This window comes from Engystomops pustulosus, chromosome 5 (genome assembly GCF_040894005.1).
Source record: "Engystomops pustulosus chromosome 5, aEngPut4.maternal, whole genome shotgun sequence".
NCBI classification, from domain to species: Eukaryota; Metazoa; Chordata; class Amphibia; order Anura; family Leptodactylidae; genus Engystomops; species Engystomops pustulosus.
In genome coordinates this window covers 208,857,580-208,880,535 of record NC_092415.1, presented here as the reverse complement: position 1 = coordinate 208,880,535, position 22,956 = coordinate 208,857,580, and the positions used below count along the sequence as shown (strand labels likewise).

Here is a 22,956-nt window from a genome sequence, read left to right as displayed (position 1 = left end):
CACAACTTCTCTCCTATACGGTGACCTTTGATCTCGTCCTCGCCAGGGTTTTTAGGCTAAATCTCTGTTTTCTGTCAGTGAATGTTAACTGTCTCATCCACAATCCATTCTGATATAACACTGCTCACAGCTGAGGGTTTGTTACAACTGTATCCTGTGTAAAAGGATACTTTTTACTCCAGTCCTGATGGTTTGTTACAATGTATCAGTGCATGTAACCGTACCCCACTGGGAGCTCACAGACTGCTATCCAGACCATTGTAGCAGCCCCCCAGCTGTTTGCAGTATTGTATGGCTTCTCATGATTCATGGCTCAGGCTTTATTGACATCTGACCCCCGACCCTCTATTAACCCTTGCATTATTAATGCTGCGGTGTCCGGTGCTCCTCCAGCGCGTAGATCCCTGCAGATAACATTGTCACATTCACCCGAGGCCAAAACTGCAGCTCTACAAAACACAGGGGACCCCCTAATGGTACGTGTAAGACCCCCCTAGCACCTGTGCTGTCATATTCTGTCTGTCCACCAGGGGGGAGCAAAAAAAAAAAACAACACTTTTCCAATAGCAACAAAATATTCCAATATGGGATTGATTGGGTTGGGAAAAATTGAACCGGACCCAAAGATTAGTGCAAAATCATCAAATCCTTTATATGTTTGTGCAATAAGTGTGTAATAATAGAGGGTGATATATAGCGCCCCCTAGTGACCTCACCCATAGCTGCAGCCTCACCGCTCTTCCATTCAGCCATTGTAATCTTCCTGCCAGATGGTGGCGCTGTCAGTCTCCAAGCCCTTCCTGTAAACAGAATTGGAGAAGCAACGTTGCAGTGTAAAGTACGGGGAAGCGCTATTCTAGCAGTTGTGCAGAACAGGATTAGTCACAATTTAGCTTTTTAAATTTTTTTTATTTTTGATGTTCTTCTCCCCAAAACTAAATACACAGCCGAGTGTACAGCGGGTCTGACTGATTGTAGCACAAAACAAAGCTGAGGTGTGACAATCTGCAGGGGAATATGGAGCGATGATCTGCGCGTCCTCCTCCCCTCCCCCGTCCATTGCTGTTTATTCAGAGCAGGTGAGGAGCCCGGCCTGGAAACTTTCCCCATCTGCACATTCTCAGGCCGAGAGATGATCTGCGTTTCCAGCGCCGCTGCCAGAACATTCATAACAGGAAAGTGGAACATAATGGGTGTTGTCTACCGCAGCTCTGGTGACTTACCTTGTGTGCCCCGGGGGTAAGTGACCATGCCCCAGCCCCAAGCCAACTAATGTAGGGTAATCCTAGCAAGAAACATTCACTACTAATGTAATACTGCCCCCTATGTACAAGAATATAACTACTATAATACTGCCCCCTATGTACAGGAATATAACTACTATAATACTGCCCCCTATGTACAGGAATATAACTACTATAATACTGCCCCCTATGTACAGGAATATAACTACTATAATACTGCCCCCTATGTACAGGAATATAACTACTATAATACTGCCCCCTATGTACAGGAATATAACTACTATAATACTGCCCCCTATGTACAGGAATATAACTACTATAATACTGCTCCCTATGTACAGAAATATAACTACTATAATACTGCCCCCTATGTACAAGAATATAACTACTATAATACTGCCCCCTATGTACAGGAATATAACTACTATAATACTGCCCCCTATGTACAGGAATATAACTACTATAATACTGCCCCCTATGTACAAGAATATAACTACTATAATACTGCCCCCTATGTACAGGAATATAACTACTATAATACTGCCCCCTATGTACAGGAATATAACTACTATAATACTACCTCCTATGTACAGGAATATAACTACTATAATACTGCCCCCTATGTACAGGAATATAACTACTATAATACTGCCCTCTATGTACAGGAATATAACTACTATAATACTGCCCCCTATGTACAAGAATATAACTACTATAATACTGCCCCCTATGTACAGGAATATAACTACTATAATACTGCCCCCTATGTACAGGAATATAACTACTATAATACTGCCCCCTATGTACAAGAATATAACTACTATAATACTGCCCCCTATGTACAGGAATATAACTACTATAATACTGCCCCCTATGTACAGGAATATAACTACTATAATACTACCTCCTATGTACAGGAATATAACTACTATAATACTGCCCCCTATGTACAGGAATATAACTACTATAATACTGCCCTCTATGTACAGGAATATAACTACTATAATACTGCCCCCTATGTACAAGAATATAACTACTATAATACTGCCTCCTATGTACAAGAATATAACTACTATAATACTGCCCCCTATGTACAGGAATATAACTACTATAATACTGCCCCCCTATGTACAAGAATATAACTACTATAATACTGCCCCCTATGTACAAGAATATAACTACTATAATACTGCCCCCTATGTACAGGGATATAACTACTATAATACTGCCCCCTATGTACAGGAATATAACTACTATAACACTGCCCCCTATGTACAGGAATATAACTACTATAATACTGCCCCCTATGTACAGGGATATAACTACTATAACACTGCCCCCTATGTACAGGGATATAACTACTATAACACTGCCCCCTATGTACAGGAATATAACTACTATAACACTGCCCCCTATGTACAGGAATATAACTACTATAATACTGCCCCCTATGTACAAGAATATAACTACTATAATACTGCCCCTATGTACAGGAATATAACTACTATAATACTGCCCCCTATGTACAAGAATATAACTACTATAATACAGCCCCTATGTACAGGAATATAACTACTATAATACTGCCCCCTATGTACAAGAATATAACTACTATAATACAGCCCCCTATGTACAGGAATATAACTACTATAATACTGCCCCCTGTGTACAGGAATATAACTACTATAATACTGCCCCCTATGTACAAGAATATAACTACTATAATACTGCCCTTATGTAGAGGAATATAACTACTATAATACTGCCCCCTATGTACAAGAATATAACTACTATAATACTGCCCCCTATGTACAGGAATATAACTACTATAATACTGCCCCCTATGTACAGGAATATAACTACTATAATACTGCCCCCTATGTACAGGAATATAACTACTATAATACTACCCCCTATGTACAAGAATATAACTACTATAATACTGCCCCCTATGTACAAGAATATAACTACTATAATACTGCCCCCTATGTACAGGAATATAACTACTATAATACTGCCCCCTGTGTACAAGAATATAACTACTATAATACTACCCCCTATGTACAAGAATATAACTACTATAATACTGCCCCCTGTGTACAGGAATATAACTACTATAATACTACCCCCTATGTACAAGAATATAACTACTATAATACTGCCCCCTATGTACAAGAATATAACTACTATAATACTGCCCCCTATGTACAAGAATATAACTACTATAATACTGCCCCCTATGTACAAGAATATAACTACTATAATACTGCCCCCTATGTACAAGAATATAACTACTATAATACTGCCCCCTGTGTACAGGAATATAACTACTATAATACTGCCCTTATGTAGAGGAATATAACTACTATAATACTGCCCCCTATGTACAAGAATATAACTACTATAATACTGCCCCCTATGTACAGGAATATAACTACTATAATACTGCCCCCTATGTACAGGAATATAACTACTATAATACTGCCCCCTGTGTACAGGAATATAACTACTATAATACTACCCCCTATGTACAAGAATATAACTACTATAATACTGCCCCCTATGTACAAGAATTTAACTACTATAATACTGCCCCCTATGTACAGGAATATAACTACTATAATACTGCCCCTATGTACAGGAATATAACTACTATAATACTGCCTCCTATGTACAAGAATATAACTACTATAATACTGCCCTTATGTAGAGGAATATAACTACTATAATACTGCCCCCTATGTACAAGAATATAACTACTATAATACTGCCCCCTATGTACAGGAATATAACTACTATAATACTGCCCCCTATGTACAGGAATATAACTACTATAATACTGCCCCCTATGTACAGGAATATAACTACTATAATACTGCCCCCTATGTACAAGAATATAACTACTATAATACTGCCCCCTATGTACAGGAATATAACTACTATAATACTGCCCCCTATGTACAGGAATATAACTACTATAATACTGCCCCCTATGTACAGGAATATAACTACTATAATACTGCCCCCTATGTACAGGAATATAACTACTATAATACTGCCCCCTATGTACAGGAATATAACTACTATAATACTGCTCCCTATGTACAAGAATATAACTACTATAATACTGCCCCCTATGTACAGGAATATAACTACTATAATACTGCCCCTATGTACAGGAATATAACTACTATAATACTGCCCCTATGTACAGGAATATAACTACTATAATACTGCCCCCTATGTACAAGAATATAACTGCTATAATACTGCCCCCTATGTACAGGAATATAACTGCTATAATACTGCCCCCTATGTACAGGAATATAACTACTATAATACTGCCCCCTATGTACAGGAATATAACTACTATAATACTGCCCCCTATGTACAGGAATATAACTACTATAATACTGCTCCCTATGTACAAGAATATAACTACTATAATACTGCCCCCTATGTACAGGAATATAACTACTATAATACTGCCCCTATGTACAGGAATATAACTACTATAATACTGCCCCTATGTACAGGAATATAACTACTATAATACTGCCCCTATGTACAGGAATATAACTACTATAATACTGCTCCCTATGTACAGGAATATAACTACTATAATACTGCCCCCTATGTACAGGAATATAACTACTATAATACTGCTCCCTATGTACAGGAATATAACTACTATAATACTGCCCCCTATGTACAGGAATATAACTACTATAATACTGCTCCCTATGTACAGGGATATAACTACTATAATACTGCCCCTATATACAAGAATATAACTACTATAATACTGCCTCCTATGTACATATCAGTGGTTGTGTATATATATACATGTCGTGTTCCTCTGGCTTTTGGGGTGTTTCCTGGGAATTGTCCTCTCCCCCGGTCTCAGGGCTGCGCCTCCTCCTGTGTATATAAGGACAGGATATGTTATGGAGCACACAATGGATGTGTCTGTCCTCCGCCTCTACGTCTGAGGTTTCGGCTCTACATGTCATGGTAGGTCTCTGCTTATCAGTCTTGTGTAGTGATGTCGTTGTCCTCCTCTAAGGCTTCGGCTGAGACCTTTCTGCTTCTTGTGAACCTGGAGCTGCAGGATGTGCTGTAGTCAGATGTTATAGGAGAGAGATTGGTGCTGCTGATGGGTTCCCTTACACTGGATTACTAAGTTGTATACAAGTGTACAAGGACTGTCTAATATGCTACAAACCGCGTAGTAGTAGTGATGTATAGTATATATGTAGTGATCTCCCCCTAGTGGTGGTGTATAATGTGTATGTAGTGATCTCCCCCTAGTGGTGGTGTATCATCTGTATGTAGTGATCTCCCCCTAGTGGTGATGTATAATCTGTATGTAGTGATCTCCCCCTAGTGGTGGTGTATAATGTGTATGTAGTGATCTCCCCCTAGTGGTGGTGTATAATCTGTATGTAGTGATCTCCTCCTAGTGGTGGTGTATAATCTGTATGTAGTGATCTCCCCCTAGTGGTGGTGTATAATGTGTATGTAGTGATCTCCCCCTAGTGGTGGTGTATCATCTGTATGTAGTGATCTCCCCCTAGTGGTGATGTATAATGTGTATGTAGTGATCTCCTCCTAGTGGTGGTGTATAATCTGTATGTAGTGATCTCCCCCTAGTGGTGGTGTATAATCTGTATGTAGTGATCTCCCCCTAGTGGTGGTGTATAATCTGTATGTAGTGATCTCCCCCTAGTGGTGGTGTATAATCTGTATGTAGTGATCTCCCCCTAGTGTTGGTGTATAATGTGTATGTAGTGATCTCCCCCTAGTGGTGGTGTATAATCTGTATGTAGTGATCTCCCCCTAGTGGTGGTGTATAATGTGTATGTAGTGATCTCCCCCTAGTGGTGGTGTATAATCTGTATGTAGTGATATCCGCCTAGTGGTGGTGTATAATCTGTATGTAGTGATCTCCTCCTAGTGGTGGTGTATAATCTGTATGTAGTGATCTCCCCCTAGTGGTGGTGTATAATGTGTATGTAGTGATCTCCCCCTAGTGGTGGTGTATAATCTGTATGTAGTGATCTCCTCCTAGTGGTGGTGTATAATCTGTATGTAGTGATCTCCTCCTAGTGGTGGTGTATAATCTGTATGTAGTGATCTCCCCCTAGTGGTGGTGTATAATCTGTATGTAGTGATCTCCCCCTAGTGGTGGTGTATAATCTGTATGTAGTGATCTCCTCCTAGTGGTGGTGTATAATCTGTATGTAGTGATCTCCCCCTAGTGGTGGTGTATAATGTGTATGTAGTGATCTCCCCCTAGTGGTGGTGTATAATCTGTATGTAGTGATCTCCCCCTAGTGTTGGTGTATAATGTGTATGTAGTGATCTCCCCCTAGTGGTGGTGTATAATCTGTATGTAGTGATCTCCCCCTAGTGTTGGTGTATAATGTGTATGTAGTGATCTCCCCCTAGTGGTGGTGTATAATCTGTATGTAGTGATCTCCCCCTAGTGGTGGTGTATAATGTGTATGTAGTGATCTCCCCCTAGTGGTGGTGTATAATGTGTATGTAGTGATCTCCCCCTAGTGGTGGTGTATAATCTGTATGTAGTGATCTCCTCCTAGTGGTGGTGTATAATGTGTATGTAGTGATCTCCCCCTAGTGGTGGTGTATAATCTGTATGTAGTGAGCTCCTCCTAGTGGTGGTGTATAATGTGTATGTAGTGATCTCCCCCTAGTGGTGGTGTATAATGTGTATGTAGTGATCTCCCCCTAGTGGTGGTGTATAATGTGTATGTAGTGATCTCCTCTTAGTGGTGGTGTATAATCTGTATGTAGTGATCTCCCCCTAGTGTTGGTGTATAATGTGTATGTAGTGACCCCCCTAGTGGTGGTGTATAATGTGTATGTAGTGATCTCCTCCTAGTGGTGGTGTATAATCTGTATGTAGTGATCTCCCCCTAGTGTTGGTGTATAATGTGTATGTAGTGATCTCCCCCTAGTGGTGGTGTATAATCTGTATGTAGTGATCTCCCCCTAGTGTTGGTGTATAATGTGTATGTAGTGATCTCCCCCTAGTGGTGGTGTATAATCTGTATGTAGTGATCTCCCCCTAGTGGTGGTGTATAATGTGTATGTAGTGATCTCCCCCTAGTGGTGGTGTATAATCTGTATGTAGTGATCTCCCCCTAGTGTTGGTGTATAATGTGTATGTAGTGATCTCCCCCTAGTGGTGGTGTATAATCTGTATGTAGTGATCTCCCCCTAGTGGTGGTGTATAATCTGTATGTAGTGATCTCCCCCTAGTGGTGGTGTATAATGTGTATGTAGTGATCTCCCCCTAGTGGTGGTGTATAATCTGTATGTAGTGATCTCCCCCTAGTGGTGGTGTATAATGTGTATGTAGTGATCTCCTAGTGGTGGTGTATAATCTGTATGTAGTGATCTCCCCCTAGTGTTGGTGTATAATGTGTATGTAGTGATCTCCTCCTAGTGGTGGTGTATAATCTGTATGTAGCGATCTCCCCCTAGTGGTGGTGTATAATCTGTATGTAGTGATCTCCCCCTAGTGGTGGTGTATAATGTGTATGTAGTGATCTCCCCCTAGTGGTGGTGTATAATCTGTATGTAGTGATCTCCCCCTAGTGGTGGTGTATAATGTGTATGTAGTGATCTCCCCCTAGTGGTGGTGTATAATCTGTATGTAGTGATATCCCCCTAGTGGTGGTGTATAATCTGTATGTAGTGATCTCCTCCTAGTGGTGGTGTATAATCTGTATGTAGTGATCTCCCCCTAGTGGTGGTGTATAATGTGTATGTAGTGATCTCCCCCTAGTGGTGGTGTATAATCTGTATGTAGTGATCTCCTCCTAGTGGTGGTGTATAATCTGTATGTAGTGATCTCCTCCTAGTGGTGGTGTATAATCTGTATGTAGTGATCTCCCCCTAGTGGTGGTGTATAATCTGTATGTAGTGATCTCCCCCTAGTGGTGGTGTATAATCTGTATGTAGTGATCTCCTCCTAGTGGTGGTGTATAATCTGTATGTAGTGATCTCCCCCTAGTGGTGGTGTATAATGTGTATGTAGTGATCTCCCCCTAGTGGTGGTGTATAATCTGTATGTAGTGATCTCCCCCTAGTGGTGGTGTATAATGTGTATGTAGTGATCTCCCCCTAGTGGTGGTGTATAATCTGTATGTAGTGATCTCCCCCTAGTGTTGGTGTATAATGTGTATGTAGTGATCTCCCCCTAGTGGTGGTGTATAATCTGTATGTAGTGATCTCCCCCTAGTGGTGGTGTATAATGTGTATGTAGTGATCTCCCCCTAGTGGTGGTGTATAATCTGTATGTAGTGATCTCCCCCTAGTGGTGGTGTATAATGTGTATGTAGTGATCTCCTCCTAGTGGTGGTGTATAATCTGTATGTAGTGATCTCCCCCTAGTGTTGGTGTATAATGTGTATGTAGTGATCTCCTCCTAGTGGTGGTGTATAATCTGTATGTAGTGATCTCCCCCTAGTGTTGGTGTATAATGTGTATGTAGTGATCTCCCCCTAGTGGTGTTGTATAATCTGTATGTAGTGATCTCCCCCTAGTGGTGGTGTATAATCTGTATGTAGTGAGCTCCTCCTAGTGGTGGTGTATAATCTGTATGTAGTGATCTCCCCCTAGTGGTGGTGTATAATGTGTATGTAGTGATCTCCTCCTAGTGTTGGTGTATAATGTGTATGTAGTGATCTCCCCCTAGTGGTGGTGTATAATGTGTATGTAGTGATCTCCCCCTAGTGGTGGTGTATAATGTGTATGTAGTGATCTCCCCCTAGTGGTGGTGTATAATCTGTATGTAGTGATCTCCCCCTAGTGGTGGTGTATAATGTGTATGTAGTGATCTCCTCCTAGTGGTGGTGTATAATCTGTATGTAGTGATCTCCCCCTAGTGGTGGTGTATAATGTGTATGTAGTGATCTCCTCCTAGTGGTGGTGTATAATCTGTATGTAGTGATCTCCCCCTAGTGGTGGTGTATAATGTGTATGTAGTGATCTCCCCCTAGTGGTGGTGTATAATGTGTATGTAGTGATCTCCTCCTATTGGTGGTGTATAATCTGTATGTAGTGATCTCCCCCTAGTGTTGGTGTATAATGTGTATGTAGTGATCTCCCCCTAGTGGTGGTGTATAATCTGTATGTAGTGATCTCCCCCTAGTGGTGGTGTATAATGTGTATGTAGTGATCTCCCCCTAGTGGTGGTGTATAATCTGTATGTAGTGATCTCCCCCTAGTGGTGGTGTATAATCTGTATGTAGTGATCTCCCCCTAGTGGTGGTGTATAATGTGTATGTAGTGATCTCCCCCTAGTGGTGGTGTATAATCTGTATGTAGTGATCTCCTCCTAGTGGTGGTGTATAATCTGTATGTAGTGATCTCCCCCTAGTGGTGGTGTATAATGTGTATGTAGTGATCTCCCCCTAGTGGTGGTGTATAATCTGTATGTAGTGATCTCCCCCTAGTGGTGGTGTATAATGTGTATGTAGTGATCTCCCCCTAGTGGTGGTGTATAATCTGTATGTAGTGATCTCCTCCTAGTGGTGGTGTATAATCTGTATGTAGTGATCTCCCCCTAGTGGTGGTGTATAATCTGTATGTAGTGATCTCCCCCTAGTGGTGGTGTATAATCTGTATGTAGTGATATCCCCCTAGTGGTGGTGTATAATCTGTATGTAGTGATCTCCTCCTAGTGGTGGTGTATAATCTGTATGTAGTGATCTCCCCCTAGTGGTGGTGTATAATGTGTATGTAGTGATCTCCCCCTAGTGGTGGTGTATAATGTGTATGTAGTGATCTCCCCCTAGTGGTGGTGTATAATGTGTATGTAGTGATCTCCCCCTAGTGGTGGTGTATAATCTGTATGTAGTGATCTCCCCCTAGTGGTGGTGTATAATCTGTATGTAGTGATCTCCTCCTAGTGGTGGTGTATAATCTGTATGTAGTGATCTCCTCCTAGTGGTGGTGTATAATCTGTATGTAGTGATCTCCCCCTAGTGGTGGTGTATAATGTGTATGTAGTGATCTCCCCCTAGTGGTGGTGTATAATGTGTATGTAGTGATCTCCCCCTAGTGGTGGTGTATAATGTGTATGTAGTGATCTCCCCCTAGTGGTGGTGTATAATGTGTATGTAGTGATCTCCCCCTAGTGGTGGTGTATAATCTGTATGTAGTGATCTCCCCCTAGTGGTGGTGTATAATCTGTATGCAGTGATCTCCCCCTAGTGGTGGTGTATAATCTGTATGTAGTGATCTCCCCCTAGTGGTGGTGTATAATCTGTATGCAGTGATCTCCCCCTAGTGGTGGTGCATAATCTGTATGCAGTGATCTCCCCCTAGTGGTGGTGTATAATCTGTATGCAGTGATCTCCCCCTAGTGGTGGTGTATAATCTGTATGTAGTGATCTCCCCCTAGTGGTGGTGTATAATCTGTATGCAGTGATCTCCCCCTAGTGGTGGTGTATAATCTGTATGTAGTGATCTCCCCCTAGTGGTGGTGTATAATCTGTATGTAGTGATCTCCCCCTAGTGGTGGTGTATAATCTGTATGCAGTGATCTCCCCCTAGTGGTGGTGTATAATCTGTATGTAGTGATCTCCCCCTAGTGGTTGTGTATAATGTGTATGATAATGTAGTGATCTCCTCCTAGTGGTGGTGTATAATCTGTATGCAGTGATCTCCCCCTAGTGGTGGTGTATAATCTGTATGTAGTGATCTCCCCCTAGTGGTGGTGTATAATGTGTATGTAGTGATCTCCTCCTAGTGGTGATGTATAGTATATATGTAGTGATCTCCCCCTAGTGGTGGTGTATAATCTGTATGTAGTGATCTCCCCCTAGTGGTGGTGTATAATCTGTAAGTAGTGATCTCCCCCTAGTGGTGGTGTATAATCTGTATGTAGTGATCTCCTCCTAGTGGTGGTGTATAATCTGTATGTAGTGATCTCCTCCTAGTGGTGGTGTATAATCTGTATGTAGTGATCTCCCCCTAGTGGTGGTGTATAATGTGTATGTAGTGAGCTCCTCCTAGTGGTGGTGTATAATCTTTATGTAGTGATCTCCTCCTAGTGGTGGTGTATAATCTGTATGTAGTGATCTCTCCCTAGTGGTGGTGTATAATCTGTATGTAGTGATCTCCCCCTAGTGGTGGTGTATAATCTGTATGTAGTGAGCTCCCCCTAGTGGTGGTGTATAATGTGTATGTAGTGATCTCCCCCTAGTGGTGGTGTATAACCTGTATGTAGTGATCTCCCCCTAGTGGTGGTGTATAATGTGTATGTAGTGATCTCCCCCTAGTGGTGGTGTATAATCTGTATGTAGTGATCTCCCCCTAGTGGTGGTGTATAATCTGTATGTAGTGATCTCCCCCTAGTGGTGGTGTATAATTTGTATGTAGTGAGCTCCCCCTAGTGGTGGTGTATAATCTGTATGTAGTGATCTCCCCCTAGTGGTGGTGTATAATCTGTATGTAGTGATCTCCCCCTAATGGTGGTGTATAATTTGTATGTAGTGATCTCCCCCTAGTGGTGGTGTATAATCTGTATGTAGTGATCTCCCCCTAGTGGTGGTGTATAATCTGTATGTAGTGAGCTCCCCCTAGTGGTGGTGTATAATGTGTATGTAGTGATCTCCCCCTAGTGGTGGTGTATAATCTGTATGTAGTGATCTCCCCCTAGTGGTGGTGTATAATGTGTATGTAGTGATCTCCCCCTAGTGGTGGTGTATAATCTGTATGTAGTGATCTCCCCCTAGTGGTGGTGTATAATCTGTATGTAGTGATCTCCCCCTAGTGGTGGTGTATAATGTGTTTGTAGTGAGCTCCCCCTAGTGGTGGTGTATAATGTGTAGGTAGTGAGCTCCCCCTAGTGGTGATGTATAATCTGTATGTAGTGAGCTCCCCCTAGTGGTGATGTATAATGTGTATGTAGTGAGCTCCTCCTAGTGGTGGTGTATAATGTGTATGTAGTGAGCTCCTCCTAGTGGTGGTGTATAATCTGTATGTAGTGATCTCCCCCTAGTGGTAATGTATAATGTGTATGTAGTGAGCTTCTCCTAGTGGTGGTGTATAATCTGTATGTAGTGATCCCCCCCTAGTGGTGGTGTATAGTCTGTATGTTGTGATCTCCTCCTAGTGGTGGTGTATAATGTGTATGGAGTGAGCTCCTCCTAGTGGTGGTGTATAATCTGTATGTAGTGATCTCCCCCTAGTGGTGGTATATAATCTGTATGTAGTGATCTCCCCCTAGTGGTGGTGTATAATGTGTATGTAGTGATCTCCCCCTAGTGGTGGTGTATAATCTGTATGTAGTGATCTCCCCCTAGTGGTGGTGTATAATCTGTATGTAGTGAGCTCCTCCTAGTGGTGGTGTATAATCTGTATGTAGTGATCTCCCCATAGTGGTGATGTATAATCTGTATGTAGTGAGCTCCTCCTAGTGGTGGTGTATAATGTGTATGTAGTGATCTCCTCCTAGTGGTGGTGTATAATGTGTATGTAGTGATCTCCCCCTAGTGGTGGTGTATAATGTGTATGTAGTGAGCTCCTCCTAGTGGTGGTGTATAATGTGTATGTAGTGAGCTCCTCCTAGTGGTGGTGTATAATCTGTATGTAGTGATCTCCCCCTAGTGGTAATGTATAATGTGTATGTAGTGATCCCCCCCTAGTGGTGGTGTATAATCTGTATGTAGTGATCCCCCCTAGTGGTGGTGTATAGTCTGTATGTAGTGATCTCCTCCTAGTGGTGGTGTATAATGTGTATGGAGTGAGCTCCTCCTAGTGGTGGTGTATAATCTGTATGTAGTGATCTCCCCCTAGTGGTGGTGTATAATGTGTATGTAGTGATCTCCCCCTAGTGGTGGTGTATAATGTGTATGTAGTGATCTCCCCCTAGTGGTGGTGTATAATCTGTATGTAGTGATCTCCCCCTAGTGGTGGTGTATAATCTGTATGTAGTGAGCTCCTCCTAGTGGTGGTGTATAATCTGTATGTAGTGATCTCCCCCTAGTGGTGGTGTATAATCTGTATGTAGTGATCTCCTCCTAGTGGTGGTGTATAATGTGTATGTAGTGATCTCCTCCTAGTGGTGGTGTATAATGTGTATGTAGAGATCTCCTCCTAGTGGTGGTGTATAATGTGTATGTAGTGATCTCCCCCTAGTGGTGGTGTATAATGTGTATGTAGTGATCTCCCCCTAGTGGTGGTGTATAATGTGTATGTAGTGATCTCCCCCTAGTGGTGGTGTATAATCTGTATGTAGTGATCTCCCCCTAGTGGTGGTGTATAATCTGTATGTAGTGATCTCCCCCTAGTGGTGGTGTATAATCTGTATGTAGTGATCTCCTCCTAGTGGTGGTGTATAATCTGTATGTAGTGATCTCCCCCTAGTGGTGGTGTATAATCTGTATGTAGTGATCTCCCCCTAGTGGTGGTGTATAATCTGTATGTAGTGATCTCCTCCTAGTGGTGGTGTATAATCTGTATGTAGTGATCTCCCCCTAGTGGTGGTGTATAATGTGTATGTAGTGAGCTCCCCCTAGTGGTGGTGTATAATGTGTATGTAGTGATCTCCCCCTAGTGGTGGTGTATAATGTGTATGTAGTGAGCTCCCCCTAGTGGTGGTGTATAATATGTATGTAGTGAGCTCCCCCTAGTGGTGGTGTATAATGTGTATGTAGTGAGCTCCCCCTAGTGGTGGTGTATAATGTGTATGTAGTGAGCTCCCCCTAGTGGTGATGTATAATCTGTATGTAGTGAGCTCCCCCTAGTGGTGGTGTATAATCTGTATGTAGTGATCTCCTCCTAGTGGTGGTGTATAATGTGTATGTAGTGAGCTCCCCCTAGTGGTGGTGTATAATCTGTATGTAGTGATCTCCCCCTAGTGGTGGTGTATAATGTGTATGTAGTGAGCTCCCCCTAGTGGTGGTGTATAATGTGTATGTAGTGAGCTCCCCCTAGTGGTGGTGTATAATGTGTATGTAGTGAGCTCCCCCTAGTGGTGATGTATAATCTGTATGTAGTGAGCTCCCCCTGGTGGTGGTGTATAATCTTTCCTCCTCCCCTGGGGCTCCCCCTGGTGTCTGTGTTGCAGCAGATGTTGGGTTGTGTAGTTTGGCAGGAAGTTTTGGTCCGGCTGCTTCCTGCTCCCTCTGTGTGCTGTGTATGCGCTGGTGCTGGGGGAGAGTTCATGCTGAGGAGTGTGACCTCTGCTCTGAGGTCGGGGTCGTCCACTTCTACAGATGGATGGAGAGGTAGGAGAGCACCAGGGAGCAGCACTACTACTACAGATATATATTCAGCCAGAGCCTTCTGGTACCTGATTAAGGCTGTAGATGTTCTGTGACACTCTGAGGGGGTGGAGGTGCTTGTATATTCTTGTCTGAAAGCCCTAAATGTAAACGATAGCACCCGGTGGTTGTCACCCAGGAGGTGTAGGAGGCCCCGGTGATAATAGGGGGAGAGGTCCGGATGATCCGGGTCCTTGCTCCTTTGGCTTCTCGTGTTGTATGGAGTCGTCTGTGGTTGAGGTGGAGTCGGTTTCGATAGTTTGTGGTCTTCTGGTTCCTCATTCCTCCTCTGGTGACCCTCTGCAGGGGTAAAGCCTTTACTACAGACCTGAATGATCCTCAAACATATATTCAAAAATCTGATTAATATCGCAGCTCGGCACCAGGGATGAAACATGACCGGCCCAATATCACCGGCTTTACAACAGAAACTTACAGCAACCAATCACATTGTGTCATGAGGTCCCGGCGGGCATTGTTTATTTTTCACATACATGCACTAGGGCTTCTCTCTTGTGGAGCGTCACTTGTGCCATTCTCCTCCCTTGTGGAGCGTCACTTGTGCCAGGCTTCTCTCTTGTGGAGCGTCACTTGTGCCAGGATCCTCCCATGTGGAGCGCCACTTGCGCCAGGCTCCTCCCTTGTGGAGCGTCACTTGTGCCATTCTCCTCCCTTGTGGAGCGTCACTTGTGCCAGGCTTCTCTCTTGTGGAGCGCCACTTGCGCCAGGCTCCTCCCTTGTGGAGCGCCATTTGCGCCAGGCTACTCGCACCTCTCTCCTATAGGTTGTAGTAATCAGATTTTCTGCCCTCATCAGGCTCCTTTCTCCTCTGCAGTAGTAATCAGATTCTTTCCTGTGCGGTAGGACTTGCACCAGGCGTCTCTCCTTTGCCTCAGATTTATCCCCTGCTGTAGTAATTGCGCTGTTGTGCAGGAGAGCTGGCACCAGGCTTTGCAGACTTTGTGTTGTGAAGCCGTACTCTTTTCTCTCCCCTCTGCAGTAGTAATCAGATTCTTTCCTGTGCGGCAGCACTTGCACCAGGCGTCTCTCCTTTGCATCAGATTTTGGTGCCCTCTCGTCCCCTGCTGTAGTAATTGCGCTGTTGTGCAGGAGAGCTGGCACCAGGCCTCGCAGACTTTGTGTTGTGAAGCCGTACTCTTTTCTCTCTCCTCTGCCGTAGTAATCAGATATTTTCTTTTGTGATGTATTTGATCCCTTGTCCTCTCTCCCAGCAGCCTGGAATTGTGTCTCCATTCAAACGGGTGTTCCTGAAGGGGGAGAAGGGGCGAGACAAGAAGGCCCAGGAGAAGGTGACGGAGCGGAGGCCTCTGCACTCTGTGTCCGCGTCGCAGGCCGAGCACCGCGTGGAGCCCGATGTGCTGCTCAACGACTACATAGAGAAAGAAGTCAAGGTGAGAGAATTGTCCGGGTGAGGGGGGGAATCTGAGCCGCACTGCCCTGCACCACCACCAGGGAGCCGCAGTATAGGGACAGGCTGGAGGCCGGGTATGGGGGGAGATCTGAGCCGCACTGCCCTGCACCACCACCAGGGAGCCGCAGTATAGGGACATGCTGGAGGCCGGGTGTGGGAGGGAGATCTGATCCGCAGTGCCCTGCACCACCACCAGGGAGCGGCAGTATAGGGACATGCTGGAGGCCGGGTATGGGGGGAGATCTGAGCCGCTCTGCCCTGCACCACCACCAGGGAGCCGCAGTATAGGGACATGCTGGAGGCCGGGTGTGGGGGGGAGATCTGAGCCGCTCTGCCCTGCACCACCACCAGGGAGCCGCAGTATAGGGACATGCTGGGGGCCGGGTGTGGGGAGGGAGATCTGAGCCGCACTGCCCTGCACCACCACCAGGGAGCGGCAGTATAGGGACATGCTGGAGGCCGTGTGTGGGGGGAGGGAGATCTGAGCCGCACTGCCCTGCACCACCACCAGGGAGCGGCAGTATAGGGACATGCTGGAGGCCGTGTGTGGGGGGAGGGAGATCTGAGCCGCACTGCCCTGCACCACCACCAGGGAGCGGCAGTATAGGGACATGCTGGAGGCCGGGTGTGGGGGGGAGATCTGAGCCGCACTGCCCTGCACCACCACCAGGGAGCGGCAGTATAGGGACATGCTGGAGGCCGGGTGTGGGGGGGAGATCTGAGCCGCAGTGCCCTGCACCACCACCAGGGAGCGGCAGTATAGGGACATGCTGGAGGCCGGGTGTGGGGAGGGAGATCTGAGCCACTCTGCCCTGCACCACCACCACGGAGCCGCAGTATAGGGACATGCTGGAGGCCGGGTGTGGGGGGAGATCTGAGCCGCAATGCCCTGCACCACCACCAGGGAGCGGCAGTATAGGGACATGCTGGGGGCCGGGTGTGGGGGGAGATCTGAGCCGCACTGCCCTGCACCACCACCAGGGAGCGGCAGTATAGGGACATGCTGGAGGCCGGGTGTGGGGGGGAGATCTGAGCCACTCTGCCCTGCACCACCACCAGGGAGCCGCAGTATAGGGACATGCTGGAGGCCGGGTGTGGGGGGGAGATCTGAACCGCACTGCCCTGCACCACCACCAGGGAGCCGCAGTATAGGGACATGCTGGAGGCCGGGTGTGGGGGGGATCTGAGCTGCCCTGCACCACCACCAGGGAGCCGCAGTATAGGGACATGCTGGAGGCCGGGTGTGGGGGGGAGATCTGAGCCGCACTGCCCTGCACCACCACCAGGGAGCGGCAGTATAGGGACATGCTGGAGGCCGTGTGTGGGGGGGAGATCTGAGCCGCACTGCCCTGCACCACCACCAGGGAGCGGCAGTATAGGGACATGCTGGAGGCCAGGTGTGGGGGGGGGGGGGGAGATCTGAGCCGCACTGCCCTGCACCACCACCAGGGAGCCGCAGTATAGGGACATGCTGGAGGCCAGGTGTGGGGGGGGGGGGGGAGATCTGAGCCGCACTGCCCTGCACCACCACCAGGGAGCCGCAGTATAGGGACATGCTGGAGGCCGGGTGTGGGGGGGAGATCTGAGCCGCACTGCCCTGCACCACCACCAGAAAGCCGCAGTATAGGGACATGCTGGAGGCCGGGTGTGGGGGGGGGGGGGGAGGGAGATCTGAGACGCACTGCCCTGCACCACCACCAGGGAGCGGCAGTATAGGGACATGCTGGAGGCCGTGTGTGGGGAGGGAGATCTGAGCCGCACTGCCCTGCACCACCACCAGGGAGCCGCAGTATAGGGACATGCTGGAGGCCGTGTGTGGGGGGGGGGGGGGAGATCTGAGCCGCACTGCCCTGCACCACCACCAGGGAGCGGCAGTATAGGGACATGCTGGAGGCCGTGTGTGGGGAGGGAGATCTGAGCCGCACTGCCCTGCACCACCACCAGGGAGCCGCAGTATAGGGACATGCTGGAGGCCGTGTGTGGGGGGAGGGAGGTGTAATCTGCAGATCTGAGCCGCACTGCCCTGCACCACCACCAGGGAGCCGCAGTATAGGGACATGCTGGAGGCCGTGTGTGGGGGGAGGGAGGTGTAATCTGCAGATCTGAGCCGCACTGCCCTGCACCACCACCAGGGAGCCGCAGTATAGGGACATGCTGGAGGCCGTGTGTGGGGGGAGGGAGGTGTAATCTGCAGATCTGAGCCGCACTGCCCTGCACCACCACCAGGGGGCCGCAGTTTAGGGACATGCTGGAGGCCGGGTGGGGGGGAGATCTGAGCCGCACTGCCCTGCACCACCACCAGGGGGCCGCAGTTTAGGGACATGCTGGAGGCCGGGTGTGGGGAGGGAGATCTGAGCCGCACTGCCCTGCACCACCACCAGGGGGCCGCAGTTTAGGGACATGCTGGAGGCCGGGTATGGGGGGAGATCTGAGCCGCTCTGCCCTGCACCACCACCAGGGGGCCGCAGTTTAGGGACATGCTGGAGGCCTGGACTGTAAGGGGTGACATTTTTGGCTCGGTCCTGATCTGGTTTTCCCTCTCCCGTCTTTCTCTCCAGTACTTGGGGCAGTTGACCTCGATCCCCGGATACCTCAATCCTTCCAGTCGGACTGAAATTTTGCAACTTCTTGACAATGCGAAGGTAAGTGATGCATGTCCTGATCCGTTCTCTGAGGCGACTCTTCGAGGGGGGTCCTTACTTCTGTGATGATTGTGACCCCCAGCGCCTGCACCAGCTCCCGGCACAGCTGACGCAGGAGCATGATGCGCTCATCAGTCTGTCCGCCTACAACGTGAAGGTGGTGTGGCGGGACGGAGAGGACATCATCCTGCGTGTGCCCATCCACGACATCGCCGCCGTCTCCTACATCCGGGACGACTGCCTGCACCTGGTGCTCCTCAAAACAGGTGAACTCCAAGCGCTGTCCCCATAATCCCGCGCCTGCTAATCCCTAATCTGTGGCCTAATGGTGTCTGTAATCTGCAGCCCAGGACCCCGGGATCTCCCCCAGTCAGAGTCTGTCTGCCGAGAGCGGCAAAGTCTTAACATCGGGGTCGCTGTCGGAGTGCGGGACGGGGCCGGTGGAGTCCTGCTGCCTGGTCATCCTGGCCACAGACAATAAGGTAAGTCCCTCCCATCACTGGCCCCGCCCTCCAGCTGTGCACGCGGTCACTTACCTTCTCCCTCTCCCTGCAGGCGGCTGCCGAGGAGCTGTGCTCCCTGCTGGGACAGGTCTTCCAGATCGTTTACACAGAATCCACCATCGACTTCTTGGACCGGGCCATATTTGACGGAGCGTCCACCCCCACCCGCCACCTGTCGTTACACAGCGGTAAGTGAGGAGGGTGGCTCAGGGGTCAGGGGGGTCCAGCGCCGCTCATGGCTTCAGTTTAGTGAAAGGTTCTGCAGCTTTTATGTGTGTGACACCCAATCACTTAAAGGGGTTGTGTCACCATTGCACATTGCTGTAATTGGGTCCAATGCATTGTGACAAGTACTTTCACCATTTACACTTATTAGAAAATATGCAGGCTTACTGAGATAACCTCCTTTTGTTCTGGTTGCTGGCGCCCCCTAGTGGCAGCTGTGTCCCGTCCTGAGCAACAGCTGATCTGGCCGAGTCTGCCACAAACATTCCACCAGCTGCTCTGCACTACAGATCACTCCACACTGAGAGATCACCTGACACACTGCAGCCAATAGGAAGTGAGACATGGGGGCAGAGAGCTCAGCCGTCTACACCAGTGAATGAGGTGATTTCCACTGCTCCACAGGAGCTTCCAGCAGCAGATACAAGGTAACTGCAGACATACATGACTATCTGCTGCACAGCGGAGTCCCCCATAACATGGATCATAGCAATGTAGCAGCCCTCTCCTCCCTCCACCATTAGTCAGGTCACACAGGAGCCTACAGCAGCAGATACAAGGTAACTGCAGACATACATGACTATCTCCTGCACAGCGGAGTCCCCCATAACATGGATCATAGCAATGCAGCAGCCCTCTCCTCCCTCCACCATTAGTCAGGTCACACAGGAGGCTGCAGCAGCAGATACAAGGTAACTGCAGATATACATGACTATCACCTGCACAGAGGAGTCCTCCCCTAACATGGATCATAGCAATGCAGCAGCCCTTTCCTCCCTCCACCATTAGTCAGGTCACACAGGAGCCTACAGCAATAGATACAAGGTAACTGCAGCCAGACATGTCTGCACAGAGGAGTCCTCCCCTAACATGGATCATAGCAATGTATCAGCCCTCACCTCCCTCCACCATTAGTCAGGTCACACAGGAGCCTACAGCAGCAGATACAAGGTAACTGCAGATATACATGACTATCTGCTGCACAGAGGAGTCCCCCCTAACATGGATCATAGCAATGCAGCAGCCCTTCCTCCCTCCACCATTAGTCAGGTCACACAGGAGCCTACAGCAGCAGATACAAGGTAACTGCAGACATACATGACTATCTGCTGCACAGAGGAGTCCCCCCTAACATGGATCATAGCAATGTAGCAGCCCTCTCCTCCCTCCACCATTAGTCAGGTCACACAGGAGCCTACAGCAGCAGATACAAGGTAACTGCAGACATACATGACTATCTCCTGCACAGCGGAGTCCCCCATAACATGGATCATAGCAATGCAGCAGCCCTTCCTCCCTCCACCATTAGTCAGGTCACACAGGAGCCTACAGCAGCAGATACAAGGTAACTGCAGATATACATGACTATCTCCTGCACAGCGGAGTCCTCCCCTAACATGGATCATAGCAATGTAGCAGCCCTCTCCTCCCTCCACCATTAGTCAGGTCACACAGGAGCCTACAGCAGCAGATACAAGGTAACTGCAGACATACATGACATCTGCTGCACAGCGGAGTCCTCCCCTAACATGGATCATAGCAATGTAGCAGCCCTCTCCTCCCTCCACCATTAGTCAGGTCACACAGGAGCCTACAGCAGCAGATACAAGGTAACTGCAGACATACATGACTATCTGCTGCACAGAGGAGTCCCCCATAACATGGATCATAGCAATGTAGCAGCCCTCTCCTCCCTCCACCATTAGTCAGGTCACACAGGAGCCTACAGCAGCAGATACAAGGTAACTGCAGACATACATGACTATCTGCTGCACAGAGGAGTCCCCCATAACATGGATCATAGCAATATGGCAGCCCTCTCCTCCCTCCACCATTAGTCAGGTCACACAGGAGCCTACAGCAGCAGATACAAGGTAACTGCAGATATACATGACTATCTCCTGCACAGCGGAGTCCCCCATAACATGGATCATAGCAATGCAGCAGCCCTCTCCTCCCTCCACCATTAGTCAGGTCACACAGGAGCCTACAGCAGCAGATACAAGGTAACTGCAGACATACATGACTATCTGCTGCACAGAGGAGTCCCCCATAACATGGATCATAGCAATGTAGCAGCCCTCTCCTCCCTCCACCATTAGTCAGGTCACACAGGAGCCTACAGCAGCAGATACAAGGTAACTGCAGACATACATGACTATCTGCTGCACAGAGGAGTCCCCCATAACATGGATCATAGCAATATGGCAGCCCTCTCCTCCCTCCACCATTAGTCAGGTCACACAGGAGCCTACAGCAGCAGATACAAGGTAACTGCAGATATACATGACTATCTCCTGCACAGCGGAGTCCCCCATAACATGGATCATAGCAATGCAGCAGCCCTCTCCTCCCTCCACCATTAGTCAGGTCACACAGGAGCCTACAGCAATAGATACAAGGTAACTGCAGATATACATGACTATCTCCTGCACAGCGGAGTCCTCCCCTAACATGGATCATAGCAATGCAGCAGCCCTCTCCTCCCTCCACCATTAGTCAGGTCACACAGGAGCCTACAGCAGCAGATACAAGGTAACTGCAGACATACATGACATCTGCTGCACAGAGGAGTCCCCCCTAACATGGATCATAGCAATGTAGCAGCCCTCTCCTCCCTCCACCATTAGTCAGGTCACACAGGAGCCTACAGCAGCAGATACAAGGTAACTGCAGACATACATGACTATCTGCTGCACAGAGGAGTCCCCCATAACATGGATCATAGCATTGCAGCAGCCCTCTCCTCCCCCCACCATTAGTCAGGTCACACAGGAGCCTACAGCAGCAGATACAAGGTAACTGCAGACATACATGACTATCTGCTGCACAGCGGAGTCCCCCATAACATGGATCATAGCAATGCAGCAGCCCTCTCCTCCCTCCACCATTAGTCAGGTCACACAGGAGGCTGCAGCAGCAGATACAAGGTAACTGCAGACATACATGACTATCTCCTGCACAGCGGAGTCCCCCATAACATGGATCATAGCAATGCAGCAGCCCTCTCCTCCCTCCACCATTAGTCAGGTCACACAGGAGCCTACAGCAGCAGATACAAGGTAACTGCAGACATACATGACTATCTCCTGCACAGCGGAGTCCCCCATAACATGGATCATAGCAATATGGCAGCCCTCTCCTCCCCCCACCATTAGTCAGGTCACACAGGAGCCTACAGCAATAGATACAAGGTAACTGCAGACATACATGACTATCTCCTGCACAGCGGAGTCCCCCATAACATGGATCATAGCAATATGGCAGCCCTCTCCTCCCCCCACCATTAGTCAGGTCACACAGGAGCCTACAGCAGCAGATACAAGGTAACTGCAGACATACATGACTATCTCCTGCACAGCGGAGTCCCCCATAACATGGATCATAGCATTGCAGCAGCCCTCTCCTCCCTCCACCATTAGTCAGGTCACACAGGAGCCTACAGCAATAGATACAAGGTAACTGCAGCCAGACATGTCTGCACAGCGGAGTCCCCCCTAACATGGATCATAGCAATGTAGCAGCCCTTTCCTCCCTCCACCATTAGTCAGGTCACACAGGAGCCTACAGCAGCAGATACAAGGTAACTGCAGACATACATGGCTA

At 47.7% G+C, this 22,956-nt stretch overlaps 1 protein-coding gene across 4 annotated transcripts in view; it reads left to right on the top strand.

The window, feature by feature from the left end:
• The window catches only part of CCM2 (CCM2 scaffold protein), a 47,008-nt gene that overhangs the window by 8,050 nt on the left and 16,002 nt on the right, over positions 1–22,956 (top strand). The window contains exons 1-6 of one of the 4 annotated variants that reach the window (XM_072154504.1): positions 1,011–1,079; positions 15,784–15,960; positions 18,539–18,622; positions 18,705–18,888; positions 18,968–19,104; positions 19,178–19,313. In XM_072154504.1, coding sequence (XP_072010605.1) covers positions 1,026–1,079; positions 15,784–15,960; positions 18,539–18,622; positions 18,705–18,888; positions 18,968–19,104; positions 19,178–19,313 — 772 coding nt within the window. In that variant the 5' untranslated portion in view covers positions 1,011–1,025. Of the gene's footprint in view, positions 1–1,010; positions 1,080–14,416; positions 14,513–15,780; positions 15,961–18,538; positions 18,623–18,704; positions 18,889–18,967; positions 19,105–19,177; positions 19,314–22,956 lie in introns of those variants that run through there. The other 3 variants (XM_072154507.1, XM_072154505.1, XM_072154506.1) reach the window with 3 other exon arrangements.